Source organism: Drosophila obscura, unplaced genomic scaffold (genome assembly GCF_018151105.1).
Source record: "Drosophila obscura isolate BZ-5 IFL unplaced genomic scaffold, ASM1815110v1 contig_195, whole genome shotgun sequence".
Lineage (NCBI taxonomy): Eukaryota > Metazoa > Arthropoda > Insecta > Diptera > Drosophilidae > Drosophila > Drosophila obscura.
Genome location: NW_024542784.1, coordinates 258,404 through 279,442, shown reverse-complemented (window position 1 = coordinate 279,442; position 21,039 = coordinate 258,404). Strand labels below are relative to the sequence as shown.

The window sequence follows — 21,039 nt, the reverse complement described above, 5'->3', positions numbered from 1 at the left end:
AGCTTACCTGCGTTCCCTTGACGGAGTCCGATTGAGCGTGGGCATGTGCAGCGGCTTCGATCAGCTGAAATTAGGAATCTACTTTCTGTGACGATGTGGCCTGCAGCGTGTTGCTGTGGTGCAATAGAGTGTGATGTGATTGACCGCAGTTCAGACAGCGATAAGCTGAGGCATAAGTAGCCATTTGATGACCTTTAGAAAGGCAGTTGAGGCAGAGCCTATGCCTTTTCTCTTTTCCTTTTCCTACAACCATTGAACTGCCTCCATGACCTTGAACTGCTTGCACGCCATCAGCCTGTCTCCAAGATTAGAGCAGAGAATGCAAGCGATTTAGGATTGTTGATATTAGATCGATATAGATGATATTTTTTATTTTTGATACGATAATATCGGTACGATATTTTTGTCGCACACTATGTCAAGAATCGATAGTTTTAGAAAATATCGACCTTAACACTGCGCCACTAACCATACAGTATACAATACAAATACATGGCACACTCACAATTAAGTAGCCTGGAAACGAAACTCAAAACTAACTCAGAACGGTTTCGGAAAATAAGAATTGATAAATATTTTGTCGTGCCTGTGTACACACATACATTTTCAATTCTCGGCTTGCTTTCGCATCTCGTCATGTCGAAAAAAATGCCGAACGTCTCAGGTCCAACAGCCGAAGACCTGGGGACCTGGGACAGAAAATTCAGCTGCGACACGTTGGTGTATGAACTGGCACATCTATATACTGTATGTTTAGTGATATAGATCAACATTCCTTCGGGAATTTGCGTTGCAGTACCTAGGGACCACAGGGAGCTAAACAATGCCGCAGCATTATCAATTAAACTGCGTAATTGCTGAGGATTTAAAGGACTGGCAGACTGCAATTGGAAAATTGATAATATCGTTTCCATGAAGATTAGCGCAGGCTTGACATAGCGGGAACGCTGCTTATCCAAGCCTTTGGAATAATTTTCACTTGTAACCGGAAATGCTTTAATATTTAAAGAAAATGATTAAATTTCTCAATGTGTGACAATTTCTCCCGACCCATAAGCTGTATGAACGATGCGATAAAGTTTTTGTACGTATGGGTCCCATCGAAGGTTGGCAGCGTAAGTCGGTGAAGCCTTGACGAAGTCGATATTGTAACACAATTGTGATACGCGGCGGGCCGAGCGGATTTTCCTTTCAGGTTGGGGGGCTGAGCTTTAACGAAGGCAGAAGCCTAAACTTGGTAGCCGTCCTATTCCGTGAAATTATAACACACCTTCTCTTTATTTCTCCAGTTTATTCTTAGCACATAACCTTCGTGCCTGATCTTTTCTTCATACATGTGCTTTCTTCTTCTTCTTTTCTTCCCTACGTCTGCCCGTTCGAGATGACCGCTAACTATCGATAGCCCGGGTCAAGGGCTCTAAGGGCGCTAAACTTTGAATTCGATATTTCGTTACATTGCCCCCCTTTTAGAGTTGAGCCTCCTGGTCGACTTATTCAGGAACAGGTTCCTTGTAGCTCGCTAGTCGGTTTACGTGTACCGTCCTGGTGGCGCGTTTTCCGGGAAGGCGTATCTCGTAGACTAGGTCGGAAGAACTGCGGATCACGGTGGCGGGTCCAATCCAGTCTGATTGGAGTTTCGGACATCGTCCCACTTTCCGAACGGGTGCATACAGCCATGCGAGATCACCCGTCTCGAACTGGACGGTGTGGGAGCGTAGGTCGTAACGGTCCTTTTGCTGGTCTGCCGCGGCCTTCAGGTGTTCCCTTGCGGCATGATGCGTTTCTCGCAAATGAGATTGTAGTTTACCTACAAAGGCCGGGTAGCTCTCTGTGTCGGGTGTTGGGCGGCCATACAGCAGTTCACACGGCAATCGCACCTCCCGGCGGAAGGTTAACTTCGCGGGCGAGAATCCAGTAGCCTCGTGAACTGCTGCTCGGTAGGCCCACAGCGCCCACGGCAGTCGTTCATCCCAGTTCCGTTGATGGTCATCTACGAATTTAGCCAGATAGATGAGCAGCGTGCGGTTGAAACGGTCAACCATTCCATCTGATTGGGGGTGGAGGGGGGTGGTGCGGGTTTTCTCGATGTCCATTAATCGTAGGCAGGCTCGAAAAACTTCCGATTCAAAGTTCCTTTCTTGATCCGAATGAAGTACAAAGGGGACTCCATACCGGCAGAACACCTCTTCCGTTAGGGCGCACGCCACCTTCACTGCTGTCTGGTCCGGTAGAGCTAAGCATTCCGGCCACTTGGTAAAGTAGCACAAGACGACAGCTATGTATCGGTTATCCCGGGTGGTGGTGGCCCAGTATGTCGATGGCGATTCGTTCGAATGGGGCACCTATGGCACTGGGCTGGAGCCTGCCGACCGTTCGTCTGGCCGGACCGCTTCTGGCTTGACACGCCAAACAACGAGCGCAGTATATTGCTACGCCCGCGCTTAGCCCAATCCAGTAAAACAGTTTCTTAGCCTTGGCCAGAGTTTTCCTTATACCGAAGTGGCCTCCGGTGGAAGATTGGTGGACGGCTTGCAGGATTTGCGGCTGTACTGCGATCGGGATGACAGGGACCTGCTCGCCATCTCGGTTGGGGACCATAAGCACTAGCTCCTTCAGCTGTAAACGAGAAAATAGGTGCCAATAAGCTTTCACATCGGGACTCTCACCGCAAATTGTACTCTTCGGCGGCCTCTCTACTCGCACAACCGTACAACCACAACATAGACGACTGTTAGCTCCGTGTCTTTCTTCTGGTGTTCGCTTAGAGGTTCTGGTACTGCTTCTAGGAAAAGTACTCGACCCGCCTTTTCTTCTGCTCGCAAACTCGACAATCGTTGCAGGGACGGCGAGATAGTCCGTCTGCATTACCGTGGAGTTTCCCAGGTCGGTGCTGTATCTCCATATCGTACTGTTGCAGTCTCTCGATCCATCTTGCTACTTGGTCTTCCGGCTCCTGAAATGTGAAGAGCCTTTTAAGTGACGCGTGGTCCGTCCGTACGACAAATTTCTGTCCGTAGAAATAGTGGTGAAAATGTTTGGTGGCCTTAACTACGGCCAACAGTTCTCTTCGAGTTACGCAATAATTGCGCTCTGCAGGACTAAAAGTTTTGCTGTAATATTCGATGATCACCTCTTGACCGTTCTGCATCTGGCTCAGTACGGCGCCTACCCCATTTTCAGAGGCATCCGTGTCCAACACGAAAAGCTCTTTTGGTTCTGGAAAGGCTAGGATCGGAGCTGTAGTTAGCTTAGTCTTCAGCGTGTCGAAAGATTGCTCCGTAGCTGTGCTCCAGGTAAAGGTGCGCCGAGCCTCCGTCAATTCGTGGAGGGGTTTGGCGATCGTTGCGAAGTCGTTGAAAAATTTCCGGTAATAAGAGCAGAGCCCTACAAATGAGCGCACCTCCTTTTGGTTTTGCGGTCTTGGCCAGTCAGTGACTTTAGTTATCTTTTCCGGGCAAGCCCGCAGACCCTGACTGCCCACCACGTCTCCTAGAAAGTTGACCTCGTTCTTCAAAAATTGACATTTCTTTGGGCTCAGTCTTAATCGCGCAGGGGATACGAGTCTTTAATCGTGACGTCATTGAGCCTTCGGTAGTCCACGCAGAACCTGGTCGCACCATCCTTCTTACGGACTAATATTACAGGTGAGGACCAGGGGCTGTTGGAAGGACGTATCACTCCGTTGGCGCGCATCTCCGCTAGCAGGCGCTCCACTTCTTCTCTCTTCGCTAGCGCCAACCGCCGGGGTGGTTGCTTATGGGGCCGTGCTTGCCCCGTGTTTATGACATGGTGCGTGATGTCGGTCTTGCCCGTCTCGTCGTCGTTTCTGGCAAATGATTTGCGATAACGACAGAGCAACTTCACAGGCGGCTTCCGGACGCCAAGCTCGACGTAATCTAGCAGAGGATTCCAATCTATGGGGCCTCGTCCGCTGGATCCTCTTTCGATGCCCTGTTCTTCGTCGTACGAAGGCAGTGTCCCAGGTTGAAAGGCAGTTACTCGGCCGCTTGAAGGTCGCAGGGTAGAGGCGGCCTGTGGACTCTCTGGGAACACAGTCACCGCGTCGTTTTCCCCTGCATCCACTGCGAACGTCCATGCGGCGGGTGGTCTGGCCACTGTTTTTGGGGAAGGGACCGACGAATTTCGTGGGGGGGCCTAAATTACACGTTGCATCGCGATGCCGTTGAAACGAATCGAACATCTTCTCTATTTTGAGATCCATCTGGTGCTGGGAAGCGGTTAAAATCGCCGTCAATGAAGCTGGCGTCACTACCTCGGGCTCCGGGTTCACGGAACGGTCACGTTTTTTTGCTTCTCGTTTTGACATTATGGCTTGAGATCGTTGCCGATCTGATCGCTAACCCCACACCTGACACCAATGTAACAAAATTGTGTTACGCGGCGGGCCGAGCGGATTTTCCTTTCAGATTGGGGGGCTGAGCTTTAACGAAGGCAGCAGCCCAAACTTGGTAGCCGTCCTATTCTGTGAAATTATAACACACCTTCTCTTTATTTCTCCAGTTTATTCTTAGCACATAACCTTCGTGCCTGATCTTTTCTTCATACATGTGCTTTCTTCTTCTTCTTTTCTGCCCTACGTCTGCCCGTTCGAGATGACCGCTAACTATCGATAGCCCGGATCAAGGGCTCTAAGGGCGCAAAACTTTGAATTCGATATTTCGTTACAAAATGAATGTTTGAGTAAGTAATGAAGCAATGCAAGATGAAGCGATACGAGGCGCAGTTCAGCATAAATTCTGACACTAGCGCAGGTGTTCAGTTTGAGTTGCGAATCCACAGAGCAGAGTATGAAAATAAGAGGGGGAGTACTTATGAGTGCATGACACTACACTACTACTAACGGTTGACCTTTATTTCTATAACAGAAAACTACATAACATTCAGCAGATAAGAAAACCGATGGAATATTTAAAAAATAAACAAGTATCATTTTATTAGAAAAATTTAATAATTTAATAAATAGTTAAGTACATTTTTCAGTCTTCTACAAAAATGATTTATTCAACTATGCCTATTTTCATGCATTCATCTTTTAAAAAATGGTTTATACTAAGTTTTAGACTTATTTGTGTCCATAAATAATTTTAAAAATATTTATAAGACCTAATCCAGCGGTATTACTGTAAGAGGTATAAGGGTATTTTTTGTATGTATTTATATATGTATGTTCGGTACGAGTCTTTGCAAAGCTATTATGTTCTTGGCCACAATACTAGGGGAAAACATTTGGCCGGCAAGGCCACACTGGCCTGATTAATATTAATTTTGGATATATCAGCACTGGTGACGTTATAAGACTGCACAATATTTGCTAATAAAATGAACCCAAATCCCCGAACCAGATTTTGTCCTATACACGTGCGCTTGCCTATACTAAAAGGGAGGAAGTGAGGAATATTTTTTTTCAGCTGGTATCCACATTTCTCTTTATATGTTTTTTTGTTTTTTTTTGAATATTTTTTACTTGAAAGCTTATCAATAATTATTGTGTGTACATCCGTTTCTTTTTCAAACTCTATACCGGAGTCAGACTCCTCCGAACTGCGTCTATTGTCGTTGCATTTTACATATTTCCAGGTGTTTCTTTTATAATTTTCATCCAGAAATCGTTTCGGTTCAAAATGATCGGGAGAGTTCCAATACTTTTCACTCATGTTTAGCATATAGTTGTTAATAAAAATAATTGTGCCTCTCGTGACGCCAAATCCAGCAATAGCTGTATCTTCCATTGCTACATGGGGAACAATAGGAGATGACGAATATCGGAGGACTTCAAAAATGGTAGCCATTGTATAGGGCATTGCGTCCATGTCATGAAGGTTTATTCTGCGACGCCCTTTATTTGAAACGATATCAGCTTCATGTTCAATTCTACGACCAATCGTTGGATTTTTGGCTATGTAGGCAAGTGCTAACATAACCAAATTTCCGACAGCCGAGTGCCCACCGATAAAATCTTCGAGCATAAATATAATCGTGTTACGCGATACATCTTGGTCTTCTTTTAGACTTCTCAGTAAGGCATCTGTAAAGTCGTTTTCAGGTTCGTCTAAATCGATCATTTGTTCGCGTTGATGAATAACCCTATCCAAAATAAATTTACGTATTGTTGTGGACCATTGCACTATTTTTTTGGTATGATTCTTATAAAAAGGTAGCATCCATGGTAGGAAATCTAGCGAATATCCTTGGTTAATTTCCCAAAAAATTTCGTCAAAGTATCTCACTATTCGTCGAAATTCCTTGTCACTATAATCAAACCGTATCGAGCACATATATTGGCAAAACATATTGGCGCTAGCTCCAAGAATTAATTTTTTTATATCGAAGGGTTTTCCAGGTTGGGCTTTGCTTAGCTCACGCATTAAGTGGTTGATCTCATTGCAGCCGATTTGAGACATTTTATTAAAATATGGAGACGATTCCCGCGGAGAACAATGCCGTCGAGCTAAGTTTCGCCGTTTTTGTTGCAAGTGTGACCAGTCGCACAGCGCAAGTGCTATAAAATAAAAAATAGATAAAAAATAAGTTTTACATATATATATATATATATACAGATTTCCGTCTTTTGTGGGGGCGGAAGGGGCGGGGCGAAATTTGGAAATGCACTTGTAGCAGTGTGATATCACATGAGTCTGGGAACAAAATTTGGTTGCTCTAGCTTTTATAGTCGCTTAGATCCAGGCGACAAACAAGACGGACAGACAGACATAGCTCTATCGACTCGGCTATTGATGCTGATCAAGAATATATATACTTTATGGGGTCGGAAACGTTTCCTTCTCTGCGTTACACACATCCACTTTTACAACAAATCTAATATACCCCTTAACTCTTTGTGAGTACGGGTATAAAAAATTGGTCAGGGTAACAACAAATAGTGAATTTCTCCGAACAGCTGTGGCAGCCCGATTTGGCTATCGATAAATCTCTGTTAAACATACTAGGGGCCTTTTTGTATGGCTGGCACTAACGCGTGAGTATAACAGCAGACAATTTGGCGCATAACAGTACAGGGAGTAAATAAATCAACTTTTTTGGGTTCTAGAGCGCCTTGAAATGAAAAGTATGACTTTCTGCTAAAAAGTAAAACGCAAAGTGCATGTGAAACCCGGTGCCTGATGAATGTTTTTTTATATTTGCAAAAAGAGAGCACTTTCTCTCCTTCTACCGGCAGCTCACCTTCAGCTGTGGATTGACGGCTGGCACTAGTAGGGCCAATGTACTGCTAATTAAGCAATTTTCGTTTTATGCTGAGGAAAATTTCTGTTCACCAAATCAGTGTTTTATAATTGACAAAGTACTGACAAAGTACAAAGTACTTTTCCAAAGTTTTAAATCGATTTTTGTTACTAAAATAACGAGTACGGTGACCTGTTCGCTAACAAGAAAAGCCCATAATTTATTTTAAGGTTCAGTAAACTATTGCGTTTCAAAATTAATCAGTTCAATTTCAATCATTTTACATATACCTTTTCGGACCTAGGAATAGTGAAGATTTCAAGTGAAACTTGAATACCGAATATCGAATACCGAATACCAGTAAAATTAGACTATAATAAAGTCAATAAAACTCTGGCATCAAACACACATTTTATTTTATATTTAATGGACGAGGGAAGCACATTAGCACATACATTTTTATACCCGTACTCTTAGGTATAAGCACTATTGAGGAAGCCATTAAATGAATACAAAAACCCGTACTCAAAAAAGAGTTAAGGGGTATATTAGATTTGTGGTTAAAGTGGATGTGTGTAACGCAGAGAAGGAAACGTTTCCGACCCCATAAAGTATATATATTCTTGATCGGCATCAATAGCCGAGTCGATAGAGCCAAGTCTGTCTGTCCGTCTTGTTTGACGCCTGGATCTCAGTCTCATGTGATATCACACTGCTACAAGTGTATTTCAAAATTTCGCCCCGCCCCCTTTCGCCAACACAAAGGACGAAAATCTGTGGCAGGCACATTTTAAAAGATACGATAAAACTAAACTAATGACCATATCTACCAGACTGCCGAATCTGAATCAGATCGGATCATAATTATAGCCAGAATGAAGAAATTCATTTTCAGTTGCTTCCCCTGCCCCCTCCGGCAAACAACAACGCAACACATTTTCCTTCTCGCTCGCACACTCTGCCGCGTTCAGTGCGCGAGCAACCCCTAGCGGAGGAGATGCAGAATCTAAAAGGTACATGTATAATCTACATGTTAGATGTAGAATATACATAATATATGTAGATGTAGATAACAGATGTACCAAAACAATTTTTTTTTATTCTAAAATTCTAAAAAATTATATGCTCAAAAATGTAAATACTGACTGAGTACGGATATAAGTAGAGTCGCGTCTTTAGAAGCGACTCACACGTTGCTTCTCGTTCTTTTTAATTTTTCATTTTTTATCTGTCGGTCTTCTGTTTCTGTTGACAAATTACAAAATATACTTGTGCCTGTTAGATACACCTATACCTACAATCTTCTAATTTGTAATTATTTTTATTTTATCTCTTCTTTTTATCGAACTGTTATTGTTCTTTTAATTTTAATCTTTTTGTACTATATACTATACTATAAACATTCGTAATATATATTAGCAGATAATTTTTAATTTTAAATCTATACATATGTATAAAAATGGAAAGATAAAAATGTATAGTGCATTACCACGTGAGAACGGCTGGGCAGATTTGGTTTAAATTTTTATTCAGTTGTTTGTATTTGCCAGAAGAATGTTTTTACTTAAAAAAATACATCGATCGCGAACAAATTTTGTTCAGTTGTTCTTACGAAACAAAATTTCAGAAAATTAACCTACGATCGCGACAAAAGTGTGGAAGTAGGCGAAGAGGCAATTTTTATAGTTGAAGATCAGTTCTAAGCTACAGTTAATGTTAATCAACTGAGTTATTTGCTTGACTAATGCCTGTTAAGTAGGCGAAGAGGCAATTAACATAGTCGAAGATTAGTTCTAAACTCAAGATATTATTCATCAATCGAGTTATACAATGTCAGCTACTAGACGATCAAACCTTGGCCGACGTACACGTCGTGAAATAGGTAATTGGAATGTCTCTATTAATCTAACGCTGGAGGAACGTGTAGAAGTAAATAATTGGAGACGTTCCACAGGTTGCACAGGTTCGCGCTGCACAATTCTGAGGTATTCGACCAGTAGACTTGAATCGCGCTGCTTTAGAATACGATTGCGAAATAGCTTACCCAGATCTTTGCTGCGTTGATATCGGGTCATTGTCTGTCGTATACCAGCATTGCAATGCATTGAAGTTTCAATCGGAAACCTCGGCATATGCTGCGTTGGTGGAATGGTAAAAATTGTCCGTTTTGACTCATTCGCCAAAACCATTGTATTCGTTGCTCTATGAAATTTTTAATATTGAAATTTGAACTATTTTTTTTATTATCAATCTGGAGTTTATCTGAAGGCAAGAAAATATGGCAAGACAACGTTCGCACGGACCGCTAGTACATTATAAAATAAAATTAAAAAACTTATGTTAGCTTCAGAAAGAGATTGTTAAGACATATACGTAGAACACAGTTTAGTTTACAACATAATAAAACGAGAAGGAACGTTGTGAATCGCTCTGTGGCCGCGACTTTACTTTTATACTATATAGTATATATACTATACCGTACTCAGTCAGTATATATGTATGTGAGCTTATGATTTATGTGAAACTTTTAATATTTGATGTGGCGTTTCATCTACAATTCATCTACAATGGCGAATATACATCAACAATGTAGATAATTCATCTACAGTTTATATTCTACGTCCACAACATGGACACGGACATGGCTATATCGACTCGCTATTGATGCTGATCAAGAATATATATACTTTATGGGGTCGGAAACGTTTCCTTCTCTGCGTTGCACACATCCACTTTTACCACAAATATACCCCTTAACTCTTTTTTGAGTACGGGATTAAAAAGAAGCGTTACCTCTAAGTTTTCAAAAAATTCAAAAAAAGTACGATTTTGTCGAATAGTGTTATCTGTGGGTGCACGAGTTCCCAAAGGCCTTCTAAGAGTAAAGAACAGCAAACAAAGCCTTGATAAATCTGCCAGTGCAATCAATACCGCCTATGGAAACGGGTAATAAAAGGCTTTGTAAAACTTTTTTCAACAAGCTATAGTTATTTTTGATAGCTGCAAAATTATTTCAATCCCATGACTTTATGTATGTATTATATGTAGATATGAACAGTCGACCTCTTTTAGAAATTTGTTTAAACTAATAACAAAAACGTTTAAGACTTTACATTGTATTTTGCTTATACTTACAATTGTTTCGATCACCACCAAAAAGTTTATGATATCGTATAAAGTCCGGACGTCCGCCAATAAATTTACCATTTTTATTAAGAACTTCTCGAATTAAATCTAAGCTATTTACTACCAAGCATCTTGAGTGACCAAGGGTCAATGAATATATATCACCATATTGCTGTGTTAATGCTCCAAGACCCTCGAAAGGGTTGCATTTAAATCGACCTAATAGATCGAGGTTCCCGATAATTGGCCAGGGTTGCGGACCAGGAGCCTGATCAAATTTTCTAATTGATTTTTCAGGATTAGAAATACCGATTCTGATAGTGGCTTTTCGATTGCACTTAAAAATTATTAATACGTAAGAAATCACTATCGATATAAAGCCAATAGCGATTATCAAATAGCACACCGAGAAAAACATGCTTGTTTCTTGCGCAAATGTTCGCTCAAAGAAATTACTAGTTAGCTCAATATTCTCGACTAAACCAGATATCTGTTTGTGCCAGGTATTTATATGCACTCTCAGCGACAAAGATTGAGTCGCATTTTTAACGTTCTTGTTATTCGAAGCACTTTCTTTAGTTTTCACATTTGAATGTCTAAAGTTAAAGCGCAAAGTTATATATCATTCTTATTTGAATGTGCATACATGTATGTATGAACGTACGTAAATCCGATCAACGTGAGCCAACTCAAACCTAGGAAGTTAAAAGTACATACATATGTATACAAATACATATATTCATGGGCATACGTATTGACATGTTTATACATACACACGATTACACACTCGAACATGTATGTATATTGATGTATGAACGTATTCAGGTGTTCTTAAGGTGGTGCTAAATGTTGATATTACTTAATGCCAAAGATTGAGCAAAGAAATTGTTATATATATATATATAAAAAACTCTCAAACGGCTGGACCGATTACACTACTCGACAAAATTTAACTTTTGATTTAGGCTGTGAACCAAAATGACTTTTTCTGATAGATTTCGGGATTTAAAAATTTTTCAAATCTGGTATTTTTTTCTTGGTTTTTTTCAGAGGTAGTGCTTTTATTTTTCACATAACTTTAGTATCTTATATCTTGTTGCATAGAACTTTGCAGTTCTGAAAAGCTGACAAACGCAGCTACAAATCCGACGTTTTTTGGTCAAACGGCTCCAAATTGACCGTTTATCCATAGATTCTAATGAGCAATACCTCAAACGCCCAATTAATGCGTTTATCCAAAACCAAAAATGTTGGCCAAGAATAATTTTTTTTCGACTTTTCCCGAGTTTTAAAAGACAGAATTTCGAAAAAAAAATACCGCAAAAAATGATGAAATTTGAATTTGAAAGCTTAATATCTTCCAGGCGTTAAGCTGCAGATACAAAAAGTCTTGGTCAGATTTATAGCTGCGTTTGTCAGCTTTTCAGAACTGCAAAGTTCTGTGCAACCAGATATAAAATACTTAAGTTATGTGAAAAATAGAAGCACTACCTCTGAAAAAAAATACCAGATTTTAAAAAACTCTTTAAAAAAAAACTACACCATAAAAAAAACCATAATTCGTTAAACATTTTTAAACCCCGAAATCTATAAGAATATAAATTTTGGGCCACAGCCTAATTCTAGTGTTGACTAGTGTTATTTGAAATTTTTGTCGTATATTAAGTAGGTCTGCGCATAGGTAGTAAAGTATTTTTGATCTTCATATTACCACCAATTAACTTCTAATTGCGGTTTTAATGTTTTTGGAACAATTAGTGCCTTGATTTAGTTTTCAGAGTGTTTTGTGACAAATAATATTGTCGCAATAATGTTGCATGATTTGTGTGACGGTGCAACGAAATGAACAAAGACAACGCCAACAAGTACAAAGAGCATTTACATCTGCTTCGTTCCTGCGTCTATTCCGCACATCAGAAAGTATTGCTTGGTTCTAAGGACAAAGAATGTTCCCATTGCCACGCTCTCAAACATTAACATGAGTCAAATGGTATGTGCTGCATCAGGAATAGTGCAACTACCTCAAATTGAAAAACCACCGGAACCATTGAAAAGCTTGCTCATCCCCACGGATCCAGATTCAAACATCTTCCTGAAGTCTATTCGAAAATTAAATTAAAATTAAAATTAAAGGACAAGTGTACCACAAAGTAGGCACATTGCTGCCAATGACAACCGAAGCATAATTTTTTACAAATATACTTCATGGGTGGTAAGGACATAAATCGCGCACTCGCCAATCGCGTAGATGCACGTTGCGGTTACAATAGCCTTTATTTGGAAATAGCCAGTCGCATAGTTAGAGAGGTGAACGAACTACTTAATCAGCACAATTAATTATTGAAATTATTCTTCAAACAAAAATTTAAGTCTTTAATGAGATTCATTACAAAATTACACGTATTCAGACAAAAAAAAATGCTGGATGTATTCAGTTGAACGGCAAAAATGAGGATGCACACATGCTAATTTGGTTAATCGACAAAATACTCCCTGAGGAAATAGACAGTTTTTTTTCCGCGGAAATTTCAGATCCGTCTACTGATCAACTTCAGTTAGATATACTTACCACAAACAAAATTCATGGGCCATGCAGTCATAAGAATCGCAAATCGCCTTCCATAAAAGATGGAAAATTTACAAAGCGATTTTACCAACGTCGATAAATATCCAATATATTGAAAAAGAAATATTGATAATTGTGTACAATCATTCATGATAAAAATCATCAACGTAGACATTGACAGTCGATAGGTAGTGCCATATTCTAATCTGCTAAGCAAACCAGTCACATTATTGTTGAGTTCTGCAGCTCAGTGATGCTCTGATGTGAATGTTTCACGAAAAGAATGGAGATAATACGAGATTATGTTTTTTATACCCGTACTCAAAAAAGAGTTAAGGGGTATTATACATTTTTGGTAAAGGAGAAGAAGGAAACGTTTTTGACCTCATAAAGTATATATATTCTTGATCAGCATCAATAGCCGAGTCGATATAGCCATGTCTGTCTGTCCGTCCGTCTGCCCGTCTTGATGAGCGCCTAGATCTCAGAGACTATAAGAGCTAGAAAAACCAAATTTGATTTCCAGATTCATGTGATATCACACTGCTACAAGTGTATTTCAAAATTTCGCCCCGTCTCCTTCCGACTCCAACGACGGACGAAAATCTGTGTCAGGCACAATTTTAAAGATACGATAAAACTGAAAACGCAGTATCGTAGAGAACGCCCATATCTACCAGATACCGAATCTGAATCAGATCGGATCATAATTATAGCCAGAATGAAGAGCCAGAGACACGCTCTTCATTCTCTTTCTCGCTCGCACACTCTGCCGCGTTCAGTGCGCGAGTACATCTATAATATACATGTTAGATGTAAAATATACATTGTAGATGTAGATAACAGATGTAGAAAAAAAAATGTAAAATGTAACATTTTTTTTTAATTCTAAAATTCTAAAAAATCATTTACTCAAAAATGTATATACTAACTGAGTACGGGTATAAGTAGAGTCGCGTCCCCAGAAGCGACTCACACGCTACTTCTCGTTCTTGTATTGCCATTCTAAGCTAATTACTGCAGCTGTAAATTGGACCCAAATCCTGTTTAGCTTACTGTCTGGGAAATATTAGGCATTCAAAATCAAAATTTATCATTTTTTGCGGTATTTTTTCAACAATTTGACCGCGGTTGTTACCTTGTTGGTTGGGTCCGTGCAGTATACGTGATCAGCCTGCAACATGGCATCAGCTTTGAAGTAGCGGTGGATTGAAATGGGCGTAGTTAAAATCAAATGCTCCTAACTTTTGTCATAAATCCATAAAAAAAAAAATATATAATAAATTAAGGTATGAGCAATGAAATACGAACAACCGTTGTAATACAAATAAAAAATGTATTCCAAGTCTGATAAACTTCAATTTTCCATATGTTTTTATATAGCTGAAGTTTTGAAGTTTTACAAAAAACTTTCATGACCATAGCTATCAGCCTTTCTTATATTTTAAAGTACCTTGCGCATAGCCTTCTGAATTCCCTTTGTATCCATTTTAGCAAGATTTCTGAGATTATTAATGTTAAGCAGTCTATGTTTTTTTTAGCTTATATCCCTTGCTGCAAGCATTTCTTTTCAAATTTGCACTATAGTTTTCAATTGGCCTTAACTGAGGCACATTCGGAGGGTTTTTCAGCTTAGGCATAAACTTAATGATCAAGTGGTCAAGAGCCTCATTAGTTGCTGTGGCGCATTGAGCAGACGCTAAGTCGGGCCAAAATACCGTATTATTATTCGCATGATACTTAACAATACATTTTTTAAGCGTCGGTAGACAATTGTTCTTATTATTTTGCGCATTCACAGCTAATCCTGCCATAAATAAGATAGGATCGCTGATTCCACACTCGCTTATGGCCAGCCCCAATAAGCCCTTCTTAGGAAACTTTATTTTTGTAATTTAAGTATTAGAAAGCTTAAAGTAATATCAGCCTTTCTTATATTTTAAAGTACCTTGCGCATAGCCTTCTGAATTCCCTTTGTATCCATTTTAGAAGGTTTCTGTGATTATTTTTTTTAGCTTATATCCCTTGCTGCAAGCATTTCTTTTCAATTTGCACTATAGTTTTCAATTGGCCTTAACTGAGGCACATTCGGAGGGTTTTTCAGCTTAGGCATAAACTTAATGATCAAGTGGTCAAGAGCCTCATTAGTTGCTGTGGCGCATTGAGCAGACGCTAAGTCGGGCCAAAATACCGTATTATCATTTGCATGATACATCAATACATTTTTTTAAGCGTCGGTAGACAATTGTTCTTATTATTTTGCGCATTCACAGCTAATGCTGCCATAAATAAGATAGGATCGCTGATTCCACACTCGCTTATGGCCAGCCACAATAAGCCCTTCTTAGGAAACTTTATTTTTGTAATTTAATAGGCTGTTTACATTGGGACTGCGTCATGCTTCTTTGCGTCTTGGCGAAGACGCAGTTTGTTTTACATAGGTTAAGCATAGGGCCCTAGTGGTGGCAAAAAGTTGCGTCGGTCTCTGATTCATGTGCGTCTATTCGATATATTCGATTGCTTTTCGCTTAACTGCACATTTTAGCACTTTTCTGCCTATCAGCGCAACTATCACCGCTAAGAACAACAAAAACTTGTAGTTAAAAAATCAAATTTTGGCGCTAAAATGAATGGTTGTGCAAAAAGGTGAAAATATACTTAAAATCATGAAATAAAATACTTGAAACTGATTGTATTATTATCATACAACATTTGTGTGATCCCCTGATGCCATTATGACACTGCTGGAGACGAACTTCGATGGTTTTCATAATTTTAAGAAGAACTCCCACAAGCTCTACAAATAAATGTCTGAAAATAATAAATAAATATAAGAATCAATTCTCTTTCGTCCATTTTCTTGTCGTCTTGCATAATTCTGTTGATTTCTCAAAATTTGTTTACTTTCCTTGTCATCAAGCACCCAAAACAAAATTCAAGACGCACGTCTGCCAATGTAAACGCCTTTACTGCTTCATTGCGTCTCTTCCGATATCGATAGCAGACGCGCCCAGTGTAAAAAGGCTATTAGTATTAGAAAGCTTGAAGTAATATTTCGGAGTCCATTCATGACCCTCTACTGTCTCATCATTCATTATGAAAACTTATGAACAGCTAACAGAAAAAAAATTTCTAGAAAGCGCTGGCAGCCGAAGTTTTATTGTCTCTCGCTGTACTTCTGTGACTTTAGGAACGGTTTTTTTTTAGAACATTCCCCAACACTCCCATGTCTTTCGTACACTTTTTCACATTTTTGTCGCTGACATCGTATTTTTTGACAAGCGCACGATACAATTAAGCTGTGGGACCCTCAATTTCAACCTAAATTTTACTTTTAATTACCCGAAGCTCTATCCCTTTTTTTCCATTCTGAGCATCCGAAATTACTTTAAAAATAAAAGATTTTTGGAAGCCCATACCAAAAAAGTAAGGAAAAATTTAATTTTTCGGCTGAGATGGGTTATGATGTGCATATCAATTTTCGAGGGTCTGCTGTGCTCAGAGACATTACCGCGACTACTCCTTACCTTTAAAGCTCATTTTTATTTATTTATTTATGTATTACTAGCAGATCCGCTCGCATCGCTGTTTTCTAAATCCATTTAATGTTTAGGAATTCCTCGAAATTATACAATGATAATCATAAATAGTAAGCGTAGAACGTCCGCACATCCATCCTCGTTATCTTTTCTCAATATGTCAGCAAACAATGATCAGGCAATTGCCGATCTTTTTGCCAAATTTTTCCAAACAACCTATTCTCATGAAAGCTACTCTGGTCAGCCGTATCCATACAGTTTACAAGGTCGAATAGCATCTTCAGCCCCTTCTTAAATGAAAGCTGCTTCATGATCTTCGACTAGTTAAACCGATGTTTTCACCAGGTCCCGACGGAGTTCCCGGCTGTGTACTCAGGTACTGTGCCGACGCTCTGTGTGGACCCTTTCTTAAACTATTCACCCTATCCATTAACTCTTCATGCTTCCCCCCATCTGGAAGGAATCTTTTATTATTCCGCTCCATAAGAAAGGTAGCAAGTCTGATGCTGATGTTAGCAAGTCTGATGCAAATAATTATAGAGGTATATCTAAGTTATCCGCTATTCCTAAAATGTTTGAAAAAATTTTAACTCCGCACTTGCAACATCTCTGCAAATGACTTATATCTCCGTCCCAGCACGGATTTATAAGGCGACGATCAACAACCACAAATTTATTAGAGATTACCTCTTTTATCATTAAAGGCTTTCAAGGTAACTTGCAGACGCATGTCATTTACACTGATTTTAGTAAAGCATTCGATTCTGTAAACCATTCCCTTTTAGCACAAAAACTTGACCTTTTAGGGTTTTCGCCTAATCTTTTGAGATGGATTTCTAGCTACCTTCGTTCTAGGTCTCAAAGAGTCCTCTTCAAAAACTCCTTCTCTTCACCTGTTAAGGTTACTTCTGGAGTACCACAGGACAGCCATCTAGGCCCGCTCCTATTCCCAATCTTTATTAATGACCTGCCTTTAGTATTAACAAACTCTCGAGTACTCATGTATGCGGATGATGTTAAACTCTGTGTATAAGTATAAGGACAGTGTATTCTGACGACGCCTATAAAACGAAGGCTCTCTATATCTCGCTTGTTCGTTCGATTTTAGAGTACGGCTCTTGTGTATGGTGCCCCCAGTACAAAGTACACCAAAACCGTATAGAATCAGTCCAGAAAAACTTTTTATTTTTTGCTCTGCGTGGCCTTAACTGGGATGCAGGTGTGAGACTGCCATCTTACCCTCGTAGATTGCTTTTAATAAACCCTCCAACCTTAGTTAGTCGTAGAAAAATGCTTGGTGTGATTTTTATGCACAACCTGATCAAGGGTGACGTAGATAGCCCTGACTTGTTGAGCCGCATAAACTATACGATTCCTGTTAGATCTACTAGAAACTTTATTTCTTTGTTCCTTCCGCTTTGTAGATCGAATTATTCCTTGCCCGAACCTTCCGATATCGATAGCAGACGCGCCCAGTGTAAAAAGGCTATTAGTATTAGAAAGCTTAAAGTAATATTTCGGAGTCCATTCATGACCCTCTACTGTCTCATCATTCATTATGAAAACTTTTGAACAGCTAACAGAAAAAAAATTTCTAGAAAGCGCACGCAGCCGAAGTTATATTGTCTCTCGCTGTACTTCTGTGACTTTAGGAACGGTTTTTTTTTAGAACATTTCCCAACACTCCCATGTCTTTCGTACACTTTTTCACATTTTTGTCGCTGACATCGTATTTTTTGACAAGCGCACGATACAATTAAGCTGTGGGACCCTCAATTTCAACCTAAATTTTACTTTTAATTGCCCGAAGCTCTATCCCTTTTTTTCCATTCTGAGCATCCGAAATTACTTTAAAAATAAAAGATTTTTGGAAGCCCATACCAAAAAAGAAAGGAAAAATTTAATTTAGGAATTCCTCGAAATTATACAATGATAATCATAAATAGTAAGCGTAGAACGTCCGCACATCCATCCTCGTTATCTTTTCTCAATATGTCAGCAAACAATGATCAGGCAATTGCCGATCTTTTTGCCAAATTTTTCCAAACAACCTATTCTCATGAAAGCTACTCTGGTCAGCCGTATCCATACAGTTTACAAGGTCGAATAGCATCTTCAGCCCCTTCTTAAATGAAAGCTGCTTCATGATCTTCGACTAGTTAAACCGATGTTTTCACCAGGTCCCGACGGAGTTCCCGGCTGTGTACTCAGGTACTGTGCCGACGCTCTGTGTGGACCCTTGCTTAAACTATTCACCCTATCCATTAACTCTTCATGCTTCCCCCCCATCTGGAAGGAATCTTTTATTATTCCGCTCCATAAGAAAGGTAGCAAGTCTGATGCTGATGTTAGCAAGTCTGATGCAAATAATTATAGAGGTATATCTAAGTTATCCGCTATTCCTAAAATGTTTGAAAAAATTTTAACTCCGCACTTGCAACATCTCTGCAAATGACTTATATCTCCGTCCCAGCACGGATTTATAAGGCGACGATCAACAACCACAAATTTATTAGAGATTACCTCTTTTATCATTAAAGGCTTTCAAGGTAACTTGCAGACGCATGTCATTTACACTGATTTTAGTAAAGCATTCGATTCTGTAAACCATTCCCTTTTAGCACAAAAACTTGACCTTTTAGGGTTTTCGCCTAATCTTTTGAGATGGATTTCTAGCTACCTTCGTTCTAGGTCTCAAAGAGTCCTCTTCAAAAACTCCTTCTCTTCACCTGTTAAGGTTACTTCTGGAGTACCACAGGACAGCCATCTAGGCCCGCTCCTATTCCCAATCTTTATTAATGACCTGCCTTTAGTATTAACAAACTCTCGAGTACTCATGTATGCGGATGATGTTAAACTCTGTGTATAAGTATAAGGACAGTGTATTCTGACGACGCCTATAAAACGAAGGCTCTCTATATCTCGCTTGTTCGTTCGATTTTAGAGTACGGCTCTTGTGTATGGTGCCCCCAGTACAAAGTACACCAAAACCGTATAGAATCAGTCCAGAAAAACTTTTTATTTTTTGCTCTGCGTGGCCTTAACTGGGATGCAGGTGTGAGACTGCCATCTTACCCTCGTAGATTGCTTTTAATAAACCCTCCAACCTTAGTTAGTCGTAGAAAAATGCTTGGTGTGATTTTTATGCACAACCTGATCAAGGGTGACGTAGATAGCCCTGACTTGTTGAGCCGCATAAACTATACGATTCCTGTTAGATCTACTAGAAACTTTATTCCTTTGTTCCTTCCGCTTTGTAGATCGAATTATTCCTTGCCCGAACCATTTAGGGTCCTATGCTCGGACTTCAATTCCCTCTACCTTATCCACTACTAATTCCCTTCCTCTTCTTAAATCACTAATACTAACATACCTTTCCCGTAATTAGTACTATTTATTAGCTATCTTTGCATGTTTAGCTCTTTGAGTTGTGTTTAGCTCTAATTTTCCTCGAATTTTAGTCTAACACCTATCTTTCCTGCATGCTCGCGATCGGTTCGGTAACACGCGTCGCGCGTCATGTTGGGCGGGAGGAGGGGCTTCGTTTCTGCCTGGGTTCCGCGCGTAACAGGCTTCGGCTTGGTGTCGCATGGGCCACTTGATGGTGCAGTCATTGCATATCAACGTCCAAACAAGCAAAAGCAACAAATATACTTACACAAATTAAAATTTTTTCAGAAAACAATTTTTCATACATAAAGGTATAAAAACCAAATCTATCATAAAATATTCTGTTCTACAGAATGACACAAAATGAAATTAAACACACATTTTTAGACAAATTTGACATTTTTTTTGATTAATTTTTATTTTTCTAGGAACCAATTTGTAGAAAGGTAAGGTTCTATACAAAAGTGTAGAAACAATTTCACATACTCTGGCTATCAATTAAACCGCAGGCAATTTGGTGCTCGCGTTGCGGAGATAGCTGTTTACACACAGATTTTTGTTTACAAATTTATAATATCGATTTCTACTCGCTTGCAGATTTAAAAATTAAGGATATTTGGCTAAATAAACTTCATTCCATCGTAAATAATAACAAAATATAACAAATCATACATGAAAAAGAATAAAGTCTGAAAGTATCCAACTGACGGCTCCCTTCCCTGGCAAAAGACAAACAAAAGCGTAGGCCAGCGATGCCCAGGCCCATTTCCCACGGAGCCCATTTTTTTTTTGTAATTGCCCTCAGCATAGGAAACCAATTCTTGTATGCAAGTTAACAAGAGTTAACTGAATTGTCCATTGGGTTGGACGAATTCTGAGTTAACAAGAGTTAACTGGATTGTCCATTGGGTTGGACGAATTCTGCGATATCGCAAGGTAAGCAGCTTCGTCAACCGTGGGATCGCCGTCGTCGCGGTCGCCGGATGCCGGCCGCTACTGGACACCACGCACGAGGCGCAAGGTCAGCACTTTTGCTGGACAGCGACGAGTGCCGTGGCTGGCAACCAAGGGTCCCGTAGCTGGGAAGTTTAGGTTTTTAAGTTAGTTGTTAATTACCGGCCGAGTGGCATTCACGTATCAACGTCTCGCCTTGCGGGTACTTAATCTCTCATTGTATTCTTTTGCAAGTTTAATTACATTCATGAAATAAATAAT

General features: G+C 39.7%; 2 protein-coding genes and 1 long non-coding RNA gene across 4 annotated transcripts; 1 reads left to right on the top strand and 2 right to left on the bottom strand.

Moving 5' to 3' along the window:
* Window positions 1-1,490: 1,490 nt before the first annotated feature.
* LOC121404376 lies at window positions 1,491-2,042 on the bottom strand. The gene has a single exon (XM_041593710.1). The coding sequence runs from the start codon at window positions 2,040-2,042 to the stop codon at window positions 1,491-1,493; it is 552 nt and encodes a 183-aa protein (XP_041449644.1).
* Window positions 2,043-4,978: 2,936 nt separating this feature from the next.
* LOC111081699 (cytochrome P450 307a1) lies at window positions 4,979-10,988 on the bottom strand. Of its 2 annotated transcripts, none has more exons than XM_022377834.2 (2): window positions 10,339-10,988; window positions 4,979-6,520 (listed from the first exon to the last, which is right to left on the bottom strand). In XM_022377834.2, exons 1-2 carry the CDS (start codon window positions 10,745-10,747, stop codon window positions 5,214-5,216), a joined length of 1,716 nt encoding a protein of 571 aa, XP_022233526.1. In that variant the 5' UTR covers window positions 10,748-10,988; the 3' UTR covers window positions 4,979-5,213. The 2 variants fall into 2 exon arrangements, with proteins under 2 accessions (XP_022233526.1, XP_022233527.1); XM_022377835.2 differs by lacking the exon at window positions 10,339-10,988 and adding an exon at window positions 9,248-9,383 and having other exon boundaries at window positions 4,980-6,520.
* LOC121404384 lies at window positions 10,583-20,754 on the top strand. The gene is made up of 3 exons (XR_005967950.1): window positions 10,583-10,832; window positions 20,253-20,270; window positions 20,422-20,754. It is a non-coding gene; the product is annotated as an uncharacterized LOC121404384 (long non-coding RNA).
* Window positions 20,755-21,039: the final 285 nt, after the last annotated feature.

Bases quoted from the DNA above. Each gene is read 5' to 3' on its own strand.
- LOC121404376 (XM_041593710.1), bottom strand. From the start codon at position 2,042: ATGGTTGACCGTTTCAACCGCACGCTGCTCATCTATCTGGCTAAATTC.
- LOC111081699 (XM_022377834.2), bottom strand. From the start codon at position 10,747: ATGTTTTTCTCGGTGTGCTATTTGATAATCGCTATTGGCTTTATATCG. The intron at 6,521-10,338 runs GTAAGTATAAGC...TTTATTTTATAG, and splicing joins TGGTGGTGATCGAAACAATT to CACTTGCGCTGTGCGACTGG.